General features: G+C 51.9%; 1 protein-coding gene across 1 annotated transcript in view; it reads right to left on the bottom strand.

The window, feature by feature from the left end:
• Positions 1-10,166: 10,166 nt before the first annotated feature.
• The window catches only part of ASH1L (ASH1 like histone lysine methyltransferase), a 198,058-nt gene continuing 187,864 nt past the window's right edge, over positions 10,167-20,360 (bottom strand). The window contains 10 exon segments of the mRNA XM_032591884.1: positions 10,167-11,426; positions 11,743-11,849; positions 12,184-12,485; positions 13,411-13,451; positions 14,858-15,024; positions 16,169-16,341; positions 16,439-16,577; positions 17,589-17,679; positions 18,460-18,546; positions 19,395-19,643. Coding sequence (XP_032447775.1) covers positions 11,758-11,849; positions 12,184-12,485; positions 13,411-13,451; positions 14,858-15,024; positions 16,169-16,341; positions 16,439-16,577; positions 17,589-17,679; positions 18,460-18,546; positions 19,395-19,643 — 1,341 coding nt within the window. The 3' untranslated portion in view covers positions 10,167-11,426; positions 11,743-11,757.

Raw genomic sequence — 20,360 nt, 5'->3', positions numbered from 1 at the left:
TGGAGAAGCGGCCGATTGGTGCAGAACCTCACAGGTGCCCCTCGGTGGAGGCCTGACTGCGTGTCTTAGGAGCCCGGAGGGACCAAGGCGGGTGGGGAGGCCTGGGCTTCCCGACTGTGCTCACACGACCCCGACCGAGGTGCTGGGCAGGATTAGAGGGTTGCAGGGAGGGACGCCCTTCCAGGTAATGCACCCACTCTGCGGTGACAGAGGTTCAGACAGCACAATAAGGGGACGTCTGTTACTCCGTGGGGAGCGTCACCAGGAAGTTAGAGGACAGGACACTTAGGGGAAACAGAACCAGGAGAGGAAAAGATGCTGACGTTTTCCTTTATCTTGGGGCAGGAAGGTCAAGGGGATGACAGGCTGGCGCAGGGAGAGGGCGGCGTGGAGCCCGACGCCTTACACTTTTGCTGTTTCCTGACTTCCTGCTCCCGTTCCTGCTCCCCGTTCCTGACTTCCTGCTCCCCGTTCCTGACTTCCTGCTCCCCGTTCCTGACTTCCTGCTCCCGTTCCTGATTTCCTGCTCCCCGTTCCTGACTTCCTGCTCCCCGTTCCTGACTTCCTGCTCCCGTTCCTGACTTCCTGCTCCCCGTTCCTGACTTCCTGCTCCCCGTTCCTGACTTCCTGCTCCCGTTCCTGACTTCCTGCTCCCGTTCCTGCTCCCCGTTCCTGACTTCCTGCTCCCCGTTCCTGATTTCCTGCTCCCCGTTCCTGACTTCCTGCTCCCTGTTCCTGATTTCCTGCTCCCCGTTCCTGACTTCCTGCTCCCGTTCCTGCTCCCCGTTCCTGACTTCCTGCTCCCCGTTCCTGACTTCCTGCTCCCGTTCCTGATTTCCTGCTCCCCGTTCCTGACTTCCTGCTCCCCGTTCCTGACTTCCTGCTCCCGTTCCTGATTTCCTGCTCCCCGTTCCTGACTTCCTGCTCCCCGTTCCTGACTTCCTGCTCCCGTTCCTGACTTCCTGCTCCCGTTCCTGATTTCCTGCTCCCCGTTCCTGACTTCCTGCTCCCTATTCCTGACTTCCTGCTCCCGTTCCTGCTCCCCGTTCCTGACTTCCTGCTCCCCGTTCCTGATTTCCTGCTCCCCGTTCCTGACTTCCTGCTCCCTGTTCCTGATTTCCTGCTCCCCGTTCCTGACTTCCTGCTCCCGTTCCTGCTCCCCGTTCCTGACTTCCTGCTCCCCGTTCCTGACTTCCTGCTCCCCGTTCCTGACTTCCTGCTCCCCGTTCCTGACTTCCTGCTCCCGTTCCTGATTTCCTGCTCCCCGTTCCTGACTTCCTGCTCCCGTTCCTGACTTCCTGCTCCCGTTCCTGATTTCCTGCTCCCCGTTCCTGACTTCCTGCTCCCTATTCCTGACTTCCTGCTCCCGTTCCTGCTCCCCGTTCCTGACTTCCTGCTCCCCGTTCCTGATTTCCTGCTCCCCGTTCCTGACTTCCTGCTCCCTATTCCTGATTTCCTGCTCCCCGTTCCTGACTTCCTGCTCCCGTTCCTGCTCCCCGTTCCTGACTTCCTGCTCCCGTTCCTGATTTCCTGCTCCCCGTTCCTGACTTCCTGTTCCCATTCCTGATTTCCTGCTCCCCGTTCCTGACTTCCTGCTCCTGTTCCTGACTTCCTGCTCCCGTTCCTGCTCCCCGTTCCTGACCTCCTGCTCCCCGTTCCTGACTTCCTGCTCCCGTTCCTGATTTCCTGCTCCCCGTTCCTGACTTCCTGCTCCCCGTTCCTGACTTCCTGCTCCCGTTCCTGATTTCCTGCTCCCCGTTCCTGACTTCCTGCTCCCCGTTCCTGACTTCCTGCTCCCGTTCCTGACTTCCTGCTCCCCGTTCCTGACTTCCTGCTCCCCGTTCCTGACTTCCTGCTCCCGTTCCTGCTCCCCGTTCCTGACTTCCTGCTCCCGTTCCTGATTTCCTGCTCCCGTTCCTGACTTCCTGCTCCCTATTCCTGATTTCCTGCTCCCCGTTCCTGACTTCCTGCTCCCTATTCCTGACTTCCTGCTCCCGTTCCTGCTCCCCGTTCCTGACTTCCTGCTCCCCGTTCCTGATTTCCTGCTCCCCGTTCCTGACTTCCTGCTCCCTATTCCTGATTTCCTGCTCCCCGTTCCTGACTTCCTGCTCCCGTTCCTGCTCCCCGTTCCTGACTTCCTGCTCCCGTTCCTGATTTCCTGCTCCCCGTTCCTGACTTCCTGTTCCCATTCCTGATTTCCTGCTCCCCGTTCCTGACTTCCTGCTCCCGTTCCTGACTTCCTGCTCCCGTTCCTGCTCCCCGTTCCTGATTTCCTGCTCCCCGTTCCTGACTTCCTGCTCCCCGTTCCTGACTTCCTGCTCCCGTTCCTGATTTCCTGCTCCCCGTTCCTGACTTCCTGCTCCCGTTCGTGACTTCCTGCTCCCCGTTCCTGACTTCCTGCTCCCGTTCCTGACTTCCTGCTCCCCGTTCCTGACTTCCTGCTCCCGTTCCTGACTTCCTGCTCCCGTTCCTGATTTCCTGCTCCCCGTTCCTGACTTCCTGCTCCCCGTTCCTGACTTCCTGCTCCCGTTCCTGACTTCCTGCTCCCCGTTCCTGACTTCCTGCTCCCGTTCCTGATTTCCTGCTCCCCGTTCCTGACTTCCTGCTCCCGTTCCTGCTCCCCGTTCCTGACTTCCTGCTCCCCGTTCCTGATTTCCTGCTCCCCGTTCCTGACTTCCTGCTCCCTATTCCTGATTTCCTGCTCCCCGTTCCTGACTTCCTGCTCCCGTTCCTGCTCCCCGTTCCTGACTTCCTGCTCCCCGTTCCTGACTTCCTGCTCCCCGTTCCTGACTTCCTGCTCCCGTTCCTGATTTCCTGCTCCCCGTTCCTGACTTCCTGCTCCCGTTCCTGACTTCCTGCTCCCGTTCCTGCTCCCCGTTCCTGATTTCCTGCTCCCCGTTCCTGACTTCCTGCTCCCGTTCCTGACTTCCTGCTCCCGTTCCTGATTTCCTGCTCCCCGTTCCTGACTTCCTGCTCCCGTTCCTGACTTCCTGCTCCCCGTTCCTGACTTCCTGCTCCCCGTTCCTGACTTCCTGCTCCCCGTTCCTGACTTCCTGCTCCCGTTCCTGACTTCCTGCTTCCCGTCCTGATTTCCTGCTCCCCGTGCCTGACTTCCTGCTCCCGTTCCTGACTTCCTGCTCCCGTTCCTGACTTCCTGCTCCCTTTCCGGACTTCCTGCTCCCGTTCCTGACTTTCCTGCTCCCCGTTCCTGACTTCCTGCTCTCCCGTTCCTGACTTCCTGCTCCCTTCCTGATTTCCTGCTACCCGTTTCCTGACTTCCTGCTCCCCGTTCCTGACTTCCTGCGCCCGTTCCTGACTTCCTGCTCCCGTTCCTGACTTCCTGCTCCCGTTCCTGACTTCCTGCTCCCCGTTCCTGCTCCCCGTTCCTGATTTCCTGCTCCCGTTCCTGACTTCCTGCTCCCCGTTCCTGACTTCCTGCTCCCGTTCCTGACTTCCTGCTCCCGTTCCTGACTTCCTGCTCCCCGTTCCTGACTTCCTGCTCCCGTTCCTGACTTCCTGCTCCCCGTTCCTGACTTCCTGCTCCCGTTCCTGATTTCCTGCTCCCCGTTCCTGACTTCCTGCTCCCGTTCCTGCTCCCCGTTCCTGCCTTCCTGCTCCCCGTTCCTGATTTCCTGCTCCCCGTTCCTGACTTCCGTGCTCCCTATTCCTGATTTCCTGCTCCCGTTTCCGGCTTCCTGCTCCCAGTTCCTGCTCCGCCGTTCCTGCTTCCTGCTCCCCGTTCCTGACTTCCTGCTCCCCGTTCCTGACTTCCTGCTCCCGTTCCTGATTTCCTGCTCCCGTTCCTGACTTCCTGCTCCCGTTCCTGACTTCCCTCTCCGTTCCTGCTCCCCGTTCCTGATTTCCTGCTCCCCTGTTCCTGACTTCCTGCCCCCGTTTCCTGATTTCCTGCTCCCGTCCTGATTTCCTGCTCCCCGTTCCTGACTTCCTGCTCCCGTTCCTGATTTCCTGCTCCCGTTCCTGACTTCCTGCTCCCGTTCCTGACTTCCTGCTCCCGTTCCTGACTTCCTGCTCCCCGTTCCTGACTTCCTGCTCCCGTTCCTGACTTCCTGCTCCCGTTCCTGATTTCCTGCTCCCCGTTCCTGACTTCCTGCTCCCCGTTCCTGACTTCCTGCTCCCGTTCCTGACTTCCTGCTCCCCGTTCCTGACTTCCTGCTCCCGTTCCTGCTCCCCGTTCCTGACTTCCTGCTCCCGTTCCTGCTCCCCGTTCCTGACTTCCTGCTCCCCGTTCCTGATTTCCTGCTCCCCGTTCCTGACTTCCTGCTCCCTATTCCTGATTTCCTGCTCCCCGTTCCTGACTTCCTGCTCCCGTTCCTGCTCCCCGTTCCTGACTTCCTGCTCCCCGTTCCTGACTTCCTGCTCCCCGTTCCTGACTTCCTGCTCCCGTTCCTGATTTCCTGCTCCCCGTTCCTGACTTCCTGCTCCCGTTCCTGCTCCCCGTTCCTGGCCGGCTTGTGTCACTAATCTTGCTCTGATTTCGTTTTGTGTCTGGCTGCCCTCCCAGTGTCGCCGCCCTCCCAATTTCAGGCCTAAGTTTGCATTTCAGGTGTGCTCTAGCGTGGCGTTCGCTCACACCAGATTCTGAGAGCCGCTGGGACCCGCTAGCTGCAGCCTTAGGGCAGCGCTCCTTCACGGGGGCTCTCCAACTGCTTTCTCCTCCTCTGGCGTTTGAACTTCTTAAGCAGTACTTGTGGAAGACTACTGTGACTTTGGCTTTGTGACCAGTGTTTCCCACAGGGAGGTCTGCACAGTGACCCACCGTTCCTGGGTACGGCCACGGAGCTGTCATGTTCCAGGACCCCACCTGCCCTGTCCTTCTGACTCCTGTCCCCATGTGCTAGGTGTTACAGTGCGTAACTCTAACAACTGGGAAGTGTCCTCAAACGATATTGCTGAGATATGGTGATATTTGTGGTCACAGCCTAATGGGTCTCAGGCTTGTGTAGGCAGTAAGAGTAACAGACCTCCTTGAAGGACATCATGAAACAGACCAAATGTTGATACGGAATTAGCTTTGCACTACTCCATTAAAAAAAAAAAAATTTTTTTTTAACGTTTATTTATTTTTGAGACAGCGACAGAGCATGAACGGGGGAGGGGCAGAGAGAGAGGGAGACACAGAACCAGAAGCAGGCTCCAGGCTCTGAGCCATCAGCCCAGAGCCCGATGCGGGGCTCGAAGTCACGGTCCGTGAGATCATGACCTGAGCCGAAGTCGGACGCTTAGCCGACTGAGCCACCCAGGCGCCCCCTGCACTATTCCATATTACCTAGAACAGCTATAGTAGGTACCAATGGCTAAAAAGTAATGAAGGGTACAAAGTTTAAGAAAAACTGCCAACGTGCTGCCTTTGCATCGTGATGAGACTGCATCCTGTTGCCTGACAACAGGACAGCCTCTCGTCCTCCTGGGAGCTGACAGACGCTGAGCTCTTCACGATCATCTCTTTTTTAAAAAAGTAATGAAAGTCATAATTCCAACACAGGTAACATACTTTGCTATCTTAGTTTTAGATGTACAATATAGTGATTCAGTAATTCTGTGCATTACTCAGGGCTCATCATGTTAAGTGGACTCTGAATCCCTGTCACCCATTTACCCACCCCCCACCCACCTCCCTTCTGGTGGCCACCAGTGTGTTCTCTCTAATTAAGAGTCTGTTTTCAGGTTTGTCTTTTTTTTTTCTTTTCCTTTGTTTTTTAAATTCCACATTATGAGTGGAACCATATGGTATTTACCTTTCTCTGGCTTATTCCGATTAGCATAATACCCTCTAGACCCATCCATGTTGTTGTAGATGACGAGACTTCATTCTTTTTTGTGGCTGAGTAATGTTCCAATGTATATGTATACGACTTCTTCTTTATCCATTCATCTCTCAAGGGACACTTGGGCTGCTTCCATAATATGGCTACTGTAAATAATGCTGCAATAAACATAGGGGTGGGGGGCCCTGGCCCGCTGGGTCAGTGGAGCATGTGACTCTTGATCTCGGAGCTCTGGGTTTGAGCCCCACGTTGGATATAGAGATTACCTAAAAAAATCTTAAGCCCCCCAAACCATAGGGGTGCATGTATCGTTTCGAATAAGTGTGTTTGTATTCTTTGGGTAAATACCCAGTACAGGAATTACTGGGTCATATGGTAATTCTATTTTTTTTTTTAAATGTTTATTCATTTATATTTGGGAGAGTGAGCGGGGGAGGGGCAGAGGGAGACCCAGAATCTGAAGCAGGCTCTGTGACATTAACACAGTGTAGAGCCCGACTTGGGGCTCAGACTCACAAACCATGAGATTATGGCCTGAGCTGAAGCCAGATACTGCACCAACTGAGCCATCCAGGTGCCCACCATTTTCCACAGTGGCTGCACCAGTCTGCATTACCACCAACAGTACACGAGGGGTCCTTTTTCTCCATGGCGGTTTCTTGTGTTTTTTATTTTAACCACTCTGACAGGTGTGAGGTGATACCTCATTGGGGTTTTGATTTGCATTTCCCTGATGAGTGATGTTGAGCGTCTTTTCGTGTGTCTGTTGGGCATCTGGATGTCTTCTTCGGAGTAATGTCTATTCATGTCTTATGCGTATTTTTGATTATTTTTTTATGTTGAGTTGTAGAAGTTCATTATATATTTTGCATACTAACCCTTTATTGGATATATCATTTGCAAGTATCTTCTCCCATTCAGGAGAATGTCTTCATTTTATTTTTAAAATTTATTTTTAATGTTTATTTTTGAGAGAGAGAGAGAGAGAGAGAAAGTGCGTGCGCGAGTCAGGGAGGGGCAGAGAGGGGGACAGAAGATCCAAAGCAGGCTCCACACTGTCAGCGCAAAGCTAGACATGGTGCTCGAACCTATAAACTGTGAGATCATGACGGGGGGTGGGTGGGGGGGGCGCTGAAGTGCGACGCTCAACCGACTGAGCCACCCAGGCGCCCCTAAAGATTTTAAGTAATCTCTACACCCTCTGTGGGACTCAGAACCCCCGAGATCAAGAGTCACATGCTCTCCCAACTGGGCCAGCCAGGAGCCCCAGTTTTGTTGTTTCCTTTGATAGGCAGAAGCTTTTTTATTTTGATGTAGTCTTAATAGTTTACTTTTGCTTTTGTCTCCCTTGTCTCAGGAGACGTTCCTATGGCCAGTGTCAGAGAAATGACTGCCTGTACTCTCTTCTAGGATTTTTATGGTTTCAGGTGTCACATTTAGGTCCTTAATCCATTTTGAGTTTATTTTTGTATATGCTGTAAGAAAGTGGTCTAGTTTCATTTTTTGCATGTTGGCTATCCAGCTTTCCCAACGTCTTTGTTAAAGGCGCTCTAATTTTTTTTTTTAACTTTGAGAGAAAGAGAATGAGAGGGAGAGAGCATGAGCAAGGAAGGGGCAGAGAGAGAGAAAAATCCCCAAGCATGCTCTGCGCTGTCAGAACAGAACCTGATGCGGGGTTCAAACTCACAGATCATGACCTGAGTGGAAATCAAAGTTGGACGCTTAAACGACTGAGCCAGCCAGGTGCCCCAAGGCTGTCTTTTTTTCCCCATTGTATATTCTTGCCTCCTTTGTCGAAGATTAAATTGATCATATGATGGTACGTTTATTTCTGGGCTCTCTGTTCCGCTGATCTGTGTCTGCTTTGGGCACATTGTTTTACTATAGCTTTGTAGCACATCTTGAAATCTACAATTGTGGCACCTCCAGTTTTGCTTTTCTTTTTCAAGGTTACTTTGGCCATTCAGAGTCTTTTGTGGTTCCATACAAATTTTGGGATTATTTCAGTTTTGTGAAAAATGCTGGTGGTATTTTGGTAGGGGCTGTATTAAATCCATAGATTGCTTTGAGTAGTACAGACTTTTTAACAATATTTATTCTTCCTGTCCATGAGCATGGAATCTTTCCATTTGTTCATGTCATCTGCAATTCCTTTCATCAGTGTTCTGTAGTTTTCAGAGTACAGGTCTTTCACCTCCTTCTGTTTATTCCTAGGTTTTGTTTTTGTTTTTGGTGCAATTGTAGATGGGATTTTTTTTTGGGGGGGATTATTAATCTTTCTGCTGCTTCATTATTAGTGTGTAGAAATGCAATGTATTTCTGCACATTGATTTTGTATCCTGTAACCTTACCCAAATCATTTATCGGTTCTAGTAGTTTTTTGGTGGTCTCTCAGGTGTTCTATATAATAGTATAATGTCATCTGCAAATAGTGTGTGTTCTTGTTTTCTTATCAACTTGGATGCCTTGATTGCTTTTTCTTGTCTGATTGCTGTGGCTAGGACTTCCAGTACTATGTTGAATAAAAGTGGTAAAGAGTGCACATCCTTATCCTGTTCCTGATCTTTAGAGGAAAGGCTCTCACTTTTTCACCGAGTATGATGTCTACTATGCGTTTTTCACATACAGCCTTTATTAGGTTGAGGTATGTTGCCTTTAAACCTACTTTGTTAAGGGTTTTTAATCATGAATGGATTAAATGGTACTTTGTCAAATGCTTTTTCTGTGTCTATGGAAATTATCACGTGGTTCTTATACGTTCTCTTGTGGACGTACTGTATCACGTTGATCGATTTGCAAATATTGAACTACCCTTGCATCCTGGGAATGCAGCCAACGGTCTTGACGCTTCTGAACTTTGAGCCTCAGTGGTGACCTATGTCTGGGATGACATTTTGTCAGGTTTTTCTGTCGTTGGCCGGAGTGGATTTATCCTCCTCGTTAGTAGGGTCACACTCGGCTATTGGACACCTTTCTATTTGGAGATAAACATGAAGATTTTGGAATTCCAAGCCCAACACTAGGTACCAGGTGATCTCTGGCAAGCTGCTGAGACTCCGTTTTCATGTCTACGAAATGGGAGTAGGAACTACAGAGCTGTCACGAGGGTCATTGGTCTAACTAGCTGGATGGCCCTGGGCAAGTTACTATCACTAACCTGTTGCTTTAAGTCCCTCGTGTGGTATGTTGGGTTTTGGTACCGACCTGAAAGGGCCGTTGTGAAGATTAATAAATGTGTACACGTCGACTGCTTCTGATGACACGGTCTAGCACGGTGGCCTGAAGTTACTGTCGCCAGCCTTGGAGGAGGTGAGTATCAAACGAGGCCATGTGTGTGTGCGTGCATGTGCGCAGAGGACAGAAGGGGAAACGATCGTTCTGTTGATTGGTTGGGCTGGGCTCAGACCGAAAAGATCCAATGTTGAGGAAACGGCTTCACCTAGGAGTCGGCACGGTGAATGCGCTCCTGGGGGGGCCCAGGATGCTGGTGCTGCGGTGTGAAAAAGACCTCTTTGGAAACAGGCAGGAGAAGATCCTGGAAGATAGATGAGGATAGGGAAGAGGGAAAGAATGGCACGCTCACCACTCTGTTGTTAGGAAAAGTTTTTTCCATTTAATACTAGACTTTCAAGGATTGAGATGCAAGCTTTTTCTGCAATTACATCCAATGTTAAAATTGGTAATACATAATTTACAAAGATTAACATCAAAACAATCATCTATTTAGATATGCTTTTGTAAAAAGGAAATATATTAGCAGCATTTATATTTTCCGCAATCACACGGCCTACAGACATGCAGACTAACTCTGGATCTATTCGCAGCGATGTAGTGCGTTGCCCCGCATTTCAAACACCAAAACCCGCCTGGCAGCTAGGGGGTTCTTTTTATTTCATTATTATAAAATAACCGAAAAATAAAAAAAGGCATTAATTTCTACACCAGTAAGAAAAAACAAGTTTTTGCACTTACCTAACATTTGATTGTCTAAAAAACATTTCAGTTTTTAGTCTTTCAACAAAAGAAAGATAAAATGACAGAGCGTAGTGTCTTTTGCTTCTGTTCTCACATTTTACAAAGTTTTTTTCTTTTTTCGTCTTTTTTAAAATTTTAGTGTTTAACACTATTCAAGGAAATATTGAATTTTAATCTCTTTCTTGTCATTTTCCTGCTTTTGACTAAAAGGAGACCCCCCCCCCAAAGTGCCCCTATTTCCCACCTCCCTCCCACCCAGCTCCCTGCAACGAAAACCAAAGGAAGCCACTAAACCGGGCCTTGGACATGCGACGTTCCCAGCTCCACACGTGAGTACCTCACACCCAGGTCTTGTCGTAACGTACAGTGCCTCTCTACAGTAAGAAAATACTCCAAACTAGTTTCTTAATTCTCTTTTTTCTTTAATAAAATATTTATTCTGCTTTTTCTCTGCTCAAGGGGATCTTTGGCTTCCCCTGTCTCTTTTGTTTTGTTTTTTTTTTTTCTGTTTTTTTTTTTTTTTTTTCCTCAAGATTGACACAGAAAGGAGAAAAAGAAAAAAAGATTGAATGGAATGGAAGGTGTCCATGTTTCTACCTAAACAAGTCAGAGCGTCGTCATCGGGGGAGATGTGCAGCTAGGACAGCGTTGGTCCGGGACTGGAGAAAAGTAATGGGACGGGGTTACTACTGTATTGCTTCCTAGTCACGCGGCAGATATATATATATATATATATATATATATATATATATACATACATACATACATATATATATACACACACAACTTGGCACATTTAAAAACCATCTTTTCTCTTATAAGAACATCTAAAACGTATATGCATATGTATGTCTGAGAAGATAACAAAGCAAAGCTTTTTAAATTTCGTTTTTAAAGAGACAGTATCGTCTGGGAAGTTCTGGCCAAGAGATTGGGAAGGAAGCAGATGCCCGTGCCCTCCCCCCTGTGCTGTCGTCAGGAGGGCGGAGGACCCAGGCCGGCGGGTGGGCAAGCACGGTCTCTAAGAGGTGGACACTGAAAACTGTACAATGAGGAAAACAGGAGTAGTGTTTTCAGTCGCTAATGTACACTCACAACAAATACTCTGCTAGGCGAACACTGCTCAACAGTCTGTGTAGTGACTTTGGGGGGCGGTTTAGGGTCCACGCGTACGGAGGTTTTACGACGAGGCTATTCTGAGACGAACGTCCGTTCGCGGCACAGCAGACACCCGAGAGCCACAGTGCGTGAACGGCACAGGTGAGGCGCTGGCGGGGGCCTGGCCTTCTCGTTAGAAAAAGATAGGTTGGGCAGGTTATGAAGTTAAAACAAAAATCATCACAATGAGTTCTGTGCCCTGCTGACCCCATGGGGGCCTTCCCTAGTCCGTGGTTACATTCTGGGGGGGAGAGGGAGGGAAAAGGGCCGCAGATACTAGTGCTTTGACTTGTCAATTCACGTTTTACTTGGACCTGATTGGACGAGGAGAGAGAAACTTTCCCAGTCAAGGATCCATCTGGAAAGAGGCCCCAGCAGCTGTTTCTGTTGTAGGTCTCTAGGGTAGCTCCTGGAGCCCACAGAGAACGGACGCCTGGGGCGGGTAGGGACCCCCTCCCGCCGACGGGGAGTTACACCTGGGGACAGGAAGCAGCTTCGCAGCAGTGCCTGTGGAGTCAGAGGATGACACAGAGAGACCCAAGCTGGAGGGAGAGGCGAGTGCTATAAAAGTACCAAGACTCTGGCCACCCCCACGGCCGCCCCCGGTGTGCGCTGTCCTCCTCCCATCTCGAACCCTCAGGGCGAAGCAATGGAGAGGAAAACAAGTTAAACGGGAGTGTTTATACAGGCGCCTTCCTCTCCCCCTCCACTAGCTTCAAGGTTTATTAAGTACCTGATGCCAACAACACGGCCCCTTCCCACCCCTGTCTACACTCGGAACAAGAGGCAGGACTGTTAGCTCCACTGACGGCGGATGCCTGACCTCCTCCTCTGAGGCTCACTTCCGGAAGCTGCTCTCTGGGATGAACAAAGTGCGTCTTCGGAGCTTCCTGCCGGATCCTTCCTCCAGCAGGTAGGTCACGTCGATGGCTGAAAACAGAACCAAGGAGGCTCATCGAATCCCCGCCCCCCCACTCCTCCCTCCACATCTGAGCTGGAGCGAGGGCACTGGAGCCCAGGGACTCCTTTTCCAGCCTGTGAACGCGTCGGGCCTTGCTTGGGAGGGAAGTTCTCCGGGGGACCGTCTCCGCACCCGCAGATCCATTCCCGACACGCAACAGGATGCGGGCCCGCAAAAGAACCGCGAGGTTTTCACAGGATACTTTCCATTCCGGGCAAGTAATCGTAAGCTGTTCTTTTCCATTCTTTCCGCACTCATTTCCCCTTTCTCTTAAACCCGAGACATGAGCCTGACTCTTCTTACCATTTTTTCCGGGGATTTTGTCCAGGAGATTGAGCAAGATCTGGTTGAGTCGTTCCCGCTGGCTGTGCCGTCGCTCCTCAGGGGTACAGGCAGGCACCGGCTCCGGACTGCTCTCTTCTGCCTTCTTCTCGCCTTCGCTTGCTTCTGCAGCAGCCCCCTCCCGCTCCGGCTCCTCCAGGCCGGGCATCTCCTCAGCGGCTTGCTCCTGGCTGGCCAGGACCTCTTCAATCAAGGGCAGAGCATCGTCCTCCTGGCCCAGGTCTTTTAGGGGCGGCTTTGGGCGCTCAGACTTCCAGGAGGACCTGTGAGGCAGAGGTGGGAATTTAGACTAAGGCTGAGGAGGGCACTGGGGAGGGAAGGGGAGCAGAGGGGAGGCGGGGCGGTGGGGAGGCACCTCAGGTGGCTTCAGACCCTGAGTCTAGCTCTTGGAGTCTTGGCGCTGGCTGTGACTTTATTATTATTTTTTGCACAAATCACTACCTTTCTCTGAAATCTGTTTTCTAATTATAAAATGCAATTTCCTTCTTTCAGGAAATCCAAGGAATCCACAAACTGTACCAGAGCTGGTAACACTGCTTAGCTAGTTCTGACTGCGTCGTGAGCATAGCGAGGTTTGGCCCGGCGCTGTGAGGCCCACAGTCCGACTCCAGTAAGACTTCATACGGAGCATTTCCTTTCCCGTACCGCCCCCCCCCCCATGTGCGGTCTAGGACGTCCCCCTCAGGGGAAGCCATGACGTCGGTACAGCGGGCGGCAGGCCACCATTCAACAGAAAAGGAAACTGAAGGAAGGCCTCTGGTGCCCCTTCTCCCAGAACAAGCATCTCGTGCACAAAACCAGGACAAATCAGAGCCACATGCGCACAGTGCTCGGCAAAACCCTGCACTTGCAGAGGCTTGACAGCACGCCCTTGACTGAGGTCCCAGGAACCGAACACCTCGGGTAATGAGAAAAGCTCGCAGAAACCTTGAAAAGGGACTTTTCTGAATCTGTCTAGAGTTCTGTCCCAAATCTTCTCCTTCTCTATTCCTGTTCCTTGTGAGCCTCCCTCCCTGCCCTGACTCCAGCTCCGTGACGAGACCGTGCCTCCTGTCACCTAGGCCCTCCCCTGGGCCACCCTGTCAGAGGTTCCCCATCCTCAGGTATGGCTGAGCGGGTGGATGGCGGTCCCCTTGCCCAAGCCATGGGCCGCCTCCTACAGGCCCCTCACGTCCCCATGGGACTCACCGCCCTCCGTTCCTCTTGTAGTTGTCTGGGACGTAATGCGGCTGCAAAGAAAGGGAAGTGGTAAGTCTATGGCAGAGGCTGGCGAAGCTGGACCAGGCGGCCCGGGGCCAACTAAGGACAAGGAGCGGGAGGGGGGCAGCTAAGGAAACAGGAAGAAAACACAGGGCTGAGGCCCTCACTGGGTGAGGGCCGGGCGGCTGGGTCTTAAGGTCTGAAGTTCAGTACTTCCATCAGTCTGTAGGCTGCAGTGGTTTTGGGGTCTCGTGAGCCCGCGACGACAGTACGAGGGACGGACTCCCAGCCTGTCTGTCCCATCCTGATGTTTAAGTAGTGAAAGTTGGGGCTTCAAAGCTAACCTGTGAGCTGTTGCCCGAGCAAGCAAGACCAAAGAAGTCTAGATGAGAGGCGGGCAGAATATAAAATACTGTTCAGAGGTATCCAAAAACAAGAATAGGAGAAGCAGGGGCATGAATGCTTGCTTTCTGGCTAGACGGTTTCTAACCATTCTAGGAGGATGGCCATGGTTTTGGACAAGCCCACAGAAAGCAGGGTCAAGGATGAGGAGCTTAGTCCTGGGTCTCATTTTAGTAGGTAGATGGGGGGACAACCAAAGCCTCTGTGGGAAGATGAATGGCACAAAATAACCGTATGGAGGAGGAGTATGTTCACGACAATGAAAGAAAAAACACAGGAGAAAGGCAGAAAATGAAAATGTTAATAACTCCATTATTTTCTGGGCAGTGGGATAATGTACAACTTTTTTTTAAAAAAAAAAATTTTTTTTTTTTTAACGTTTATTTATTTTTGGGACAGAGAGAGACAGCGCATGAACGGGGGAGGGGCAGAGAGAGAGGGAGACACAGAATCGGAAACAGGCCCCAGGCTCTGAGCCATCAGCCCAGAGCCTGACGCGGGGCTCGAACTCACGGACCGCGAGATCGTGACCTGGCTGAAGTCGGACGCTTAACCGACTGCGCCACCCAGGCGCCCCTACAACTTTTTATTAATGCTTCTGTAGTTTTCACATTTTATATAATGATGGTGTCTTACATTTTCAATGCAGAAATACTAGGAAAAACCACTGAATTGTTTTCACTGACGTTTTCTCTGGGTTTTCTAACTCTACTTCTTAAAATTATGGATGTGAAAAACACAACAAAAAGCTACGATGGGGGCTCAAGGGCTAAGATTGTAAAGAGGTGAGAAAGAAAAAAGAGGGAAACCCGACTGTAACACGGAAGGAAACCAACAACTCCTGAGAAACAGCCCACGGCAGGAAATGCAGAAGAAATGTAGAAATGTATTTATACTGTTTAGAAATCCCAACTGCCCGGCTCCCGCAGTCCGGGACAGAGAACAAGATGAGGAAGCAGGCTCCCCACCCTACGGAGCGGCACGCGTGAGCTGCGCGGCCTGGACACGGACAGGTGGAAGGACGGAGACTCACCGAGAAATCTCTTTTGGGAGTGAGCTTCTTGGGGAAGTGGTCAAAGGCGTAGGGCTTGGTGCAGACGGGATAGCGGTTCCGGTGGATCTTGTAAAACAGGTGTGCGGACTTGTCGAGCCGATAGTCACAGATGTACACGTCCTGCTCCTTCACCCCTTTGGGTCTCCCTAGGAGTTCAAATACTGCTAAAGAACCCTCCTGTCTCCCTCCCTTCTCCCCGAGCTGCCCAGAGATGACACCACACCACTGGGAGGGCAGCGGGACCGTGAAGAGGGGACGCTATGGCAATTCTGAGAGGCATCTGGTGACTGCAGAAGGAAGGAGAGTCCCCAGATGGGTGCGTGTGTGGGTGTGTGACAGGGCGGGAAGGTAACAGACGGGCAGCTTATTCAGGTGCTGCAGGAATGTGGGAGCACAGCCACCGGGATGACGGAGAAGACAGAGCAGAGTGTGGGGACGTCAGCAGAGAAGAAGGGCAGGTATAAAGGTGTAAAGGAAAGGAGCACATCTGGAAACAAACATTTTATTTAGTAAATATTTATTTACGTTAAGTCCTCTCTATGCCCCATGTGGGGCTTAAACTCATGACCCCAACTGAGCCCGCCGGGTGCCCCTGGAAATACACACTTCACAACCGGGGAACACAGTCCCCAGAACCACGGGCCCCAAGCAGCCAACGCTGCTATGATACCAAGAAGGTGAGGCAGCCGAGCGCCTGGAAGAGACAGGTGAGCACGTGGGAGCTCACACCGGGAGCCCAATTGGCCCAAGTGCTCGTAGAGTGTCATTTTGCTTCATCTTCACAGAATGCTGTGACAGGGGCTAGCCCCTACTTCCGGGAGATTAAGTGACTGCCCGAGGATGCACAAGTAACAAGTGGTGGGGCTGGGATTTGAAAATGGACTGACTCCACAGCCTACATTATTGGCCATGGAGCTCATAAAAGCATTGCACTTTTCTGGTTGGTTGGTTTAATGTCCAGAGTTGCTGATGGCCTTGGGGACTCTGGAGTGGGCGGGTGAAAGAACATACCTTCCGACAATACTGATGGGATGCTGAGCAGGCGATATTAAGGAAGAAATGTTAACTAAATAAGTAAAAGGCGAGGGGGGGGGGCGGGGCTAGGAATTAACAGCCACTGAGTACCAAGCACTAGGTAAAAGAAAGAAACGATGTAACATTCAGCTCTCCCAAGCTTCGCAGCTAGCCTGAGGACTCTTTCCATCACACAGAGACAAGAAGAATGGAGTGGCAGCTGCAGATTGAGGAACAGGACAGAAGGTCATTTCTTCGGCAGCTCAGGTCACTCACCTTTGCAATACGTGTAAAGGTCCAGTACACAGCAGGTCCCCACCACGGCCTCCAAGGGAATGATCTCGTACAGAGGCACCCGAAACAGCTCGTTGTGATAGAAGCGGCGAGAGGGGGAGTGGTGGGTCTCGTGGGGGCGGAAATAGTGGTGACCAAAGGCGAACCGCTCCTCTCTAGGGCAGAGAGAGGGTCAGGGTCAGTCAACTGGCAAGACCCTGGCAAGTATTCAGCTCTTTGCTGGAAGGAGACAGTGAAGACCTCAACACCTACTTTTCATTCTTCCAAAGCTTCTCAATGCGAAAGATGTCAAGTTTGTCTCGATTAATGTGTGACAACAGTCGGTAGGACTGGCGGACGGGGTGGCCGTCAGGGGTGCGCCGGCTGTCCCGCATCAAATACACACAGTCGCCTGGAAGGCACAGGAGAGGTTAGACGAAGCCAGCATGAGCTCTGCCAGGCGTCCACTGGTCCCACCCAGGTCCACCCAGGAGAACGTAAAATCTAAACAACAGGTACAGAGAGCACGGCCGCAGTCTCGCGGGGAAGATCGTCCATGCTAGACTGTGAGGACACCACGAGGGAGCGTGGCCAGCTCTTGGATCATGTTGTGTTTGTCCCAAGTCCTAAAACCAGCTTTGTGACAGCCTTGTCTCTCCAGATTCACTTTATTTTGTGGAGGGGAAATGTATAAAGCTGAAGGACTAAAGGAAATAAAACCTATACTGTTGACCCTCAAAACAAATGGCTTGAACGGCACAGGGTTGACTTAATGCAGATTTTTTTTTTTTTTTTTTTTTGATAAATATGGTACAGGACTGTAGATGTACTGTAAAAACCTTCCTTACGATTTTCTTAACATTGTTTTCCTCTAGCTTTATTGTAAGCATGAAGTATATAAATACATGTAACATACAAAATATAGGTTAGTGGGCTATGTTATCAGTAAGGAAGGCTCTGGTCAACAAAAAGCGATTAGTAGAGTTCTTGGGGAGTCAAAAGTTACATGTGGATTTTTTAGGGGCGCCTGGGTGGCTCAGTCAATGAAGTGTCCGTCCGACTCTTGATTTTGGCTCAGGTCACAGTCTCATCGTTCACGGGTTTGAGCCCTGAGTCGGGCTCTGTGCTGGGTGTGGAGCCTGCTTGAGATTCTCTCCCCACCGCCCCCCCCCCCAACTCTCTGCCCCTCCCCAGCTTGCGCTCTCTCTCAAAATAAATAAAGTAACTTAAAAAAAAAAACAAACAAAAGGTCATACGTGGATTTTTGACTGCATGGGGCGGGGGGAGGCTGGTGCCCCTAAACCTGCTGTGTTCCAGGGTCAGCTGTATTCTGTGGCCACGCAAGGCTGTGTGGTGACAGTGCTGTGTGGACGGCAGACAGTCCTGCTGCGAGGAAAGGTGGGGCCAGCTCGCGTGTACGCACCTTGACGAAGCAACAGGTCATCTCGGAGCAAACAGATGAAGTAGACACAGCCGGGCTGGGCGTAGTGGGGCCGAGGGGTCATGGGTACCTCCTGGTAAGGATGAAAAGCCAATGGGTCAGGGCCGTGACTGCCACGTCCTGCCTACTGGTCTCCATTCTAACCCTACTGGACCGGGAAAGCGAAGGCCGTGCGTTCCCGACTGACCGCATGGAGCACAGCTTGTGTGGCTGCCCTGGGCCCCATGGGAGCGGGACAGCGTGTGAGGGGGACACTTGCAGTGTCACAGTGATGCAGGGAATCTGCTGGCATTTAGAACCCACGTGCCGGGGAAGCCAGACATTCTGCAGTGCGTCCCTTGCAGCACGGAAATGCCGCTCTAAATGACGACACTGCCGCGAAGACGTTCTGCCCACAACACTTCCCTTTACAGAGGAGCCCTGCCCGAGACCGCATGCGCACACAGAGCAGAACAAGACAAACAGCCACCTGGTAATGTGGGAGAGTCACTCAACCCACCGCCTCCCCCGGAAAGTGGACTGAGACTAACCCTGTGGACTCGGACTCCATGCTCTTTTCACTTAAACACTACGTAACCTAAGTGGTATTTAGAGTACTGAGCTTGGACTTCACAAGTACTTTTTTCATGGAGAGCAGACAGTGTTTATAGAGCACCATTCCTTCCGCAGGCTTCTAAGTGTTTTATTTCCCCTTTGACCACACACTCGAGAAAGGAAAGGGCGGAACTGTTCCCCTCAGGGTAAACTGTAAGAACCTGAGGCCCAGAGAGGTTGGGTCAGGAGCAGGGCAGGTAGGAGGCCACGCGTGGACTCTCCCGCTTGCCGATCAGACTGTCACCAGAGGGCAGCTTACTCTGTCCACAGGCCTCGGGTCACACTGCTCACAGAGGTAGTGCTCCACGTCTGAGTTCACCCCCATACAGTCACAGTGCTGCCACACCTGTGGGGACAAAGTGCGGTTGGGAGGGGGCCTTACACTTACTGAGAAGGGCCGGGGGCAAAGAATAACGAAACGAAACAGTGGCACAGGGTGAAGTCAAACAGGAACTAAGGGATGTGAATGTGTGTGAACATACATGTACCGATCGCTTTAGGACACACACGCACCCGGGCAAATAAAATGTGGAGCTGGACAGAGAACAGAGGGACGTAGGGTTATAGAAGCAAACTACTTACTGAGTAGCACACAGCCGTGACCCGGCTGCTGCGGAGGCCTTAGTCACACAATGTTTCTTTTTCTTTTTTTAAAGTTTTTATTTATTTTTGAGAGAGTGAGAAAGAGAGAGAGAGAAGGGCAGAGGAGAGAGAGAGAGAGAGAGAGAGAGAGAGAGAAAATCCCTAGCAGGCTCCATGCTGTCAGCACAGAGCCCGACGCAGGGCTAGATCCCACAGACCGTGACATCATGACCTGAGCCGAAGTCAAGAGTCCGGCGTTTGAGGGACCGAGCCCCCCAGGTGCCCCGCACAGCGTTTCTCTGTGCTGTGGCCTAATCCCGGGCTCCCGACCACCCTGTGTGTCACTCACTCGTGGCCCCCTTCCCATCTGGTAAGGTGGCAAGTGCGGAGCCTCGCTGTGCCTGCGTCAGGGCAACAGAGGGCAGCGCTGCTCTGTGCGGCTCCTTCCCACACAATCCCTGGGTCCGGCCTCCCCAAGACCCGTGCAGGGGGATGGAGAGGTGGGAGAGGTGGGAAAGCGGGAAGGATAACGGGAAAGAGGAAGAAGACAGGAGAAAGGTCATCTGGGAGCAGCGAGGGCCGAGGCCCCGGCCTGTGTCCCCCGGGGCTCACCATGCACTTGTCACACTGGATCATGAGGCCTTCGTCCTTGTGCAGGCCGCACACACAGCGGATGACGTCGTCGTCCTTCTCGTGCACGTTCTCCTTCTCGGAGACGGAGGCCTCGCTGCCGTCTGCCTCGCTCGCCGTCTCTCCCACGATCTCGTCGATCTGGGCCGACGCCTCGTGCCGGGCGTTGTAGTAGGTCTTCCGCAGGCGGCAGACATCTCTCCCGATGGGGGATTTACGCCCGTAGTACTTCTGAAGAGAGCAGAGGAAAGAAACGCGTGTGCTCTTGTCAGCAGGGCTCAAGCGTGTACCTGGAGGGGGCGGCTGGCCGGCTGTCAGCACAGCTTCGAGTCCTCTCCTCGGCTCCCTTCGGACAAACCTGAGGAGGCAGGAGGAGTTTCATCCTCCCGCTCTGGTTAACAGACTTCCAATACCATCAAATATCAACTGACATGAATTCAAGTCAGAATCTGCAAGACGGTTTCCCATTCACGCTGCCGCCGCCACCCACCTCGGCCACAGGCCTCACTGCGCATCAGGGGGCAAACACAGCAGCTGTCGTGGGGGCAGCGGGCAGAGCCTGTACTCTGTCCTGCACCTGCACGTGCCGGGGACAGAGCCGTGAGCTCTGCATACGCATGGGTTTCAGCAGAAAGCATGTTGTAATTCCAGACCGAGCTATCTATCTCCTACCCGTCTTTCTCTCGTTTCTGCCTTCCACCTTGGTTCTTCCCTTACCTCGCAGCCCCTTGTTCTTCCTGGTCCTTCCCAAGGTATTTTAAAATCACCGAGAATCCTCCTCATCCCTACGTACCCTACAATACTCCATCCTCTCCTTTAAATCAGGTCGAGGTCACCTTCTCTTCAATGAGCATCGGCTATTCTACAACCATTGGTCTAACACCCCTCAATCCCATCCGTAAGATTTAGTTTGATTTACTGTACTGTACATATTTCTGTGTATTTCAC

Source organism: Lynx canadensis, chromosome F1, assembly GCF_007474595.2.
Source record: "Lynx canadensis isolate LIC74 chromosome F1, mLynCan4.pri.v2, whole genome shotgun sequence".
Classification (NCBI taxonomy): domain Eukaryota; kingdom Metazoa; phylum Chordata; class Mammalia; order Carnivora; family Felidae; genus Lynx; species Lynx canadensis.
This window is presented reverse-complemented; position numbering and strand designations above follow the sequence as displayed.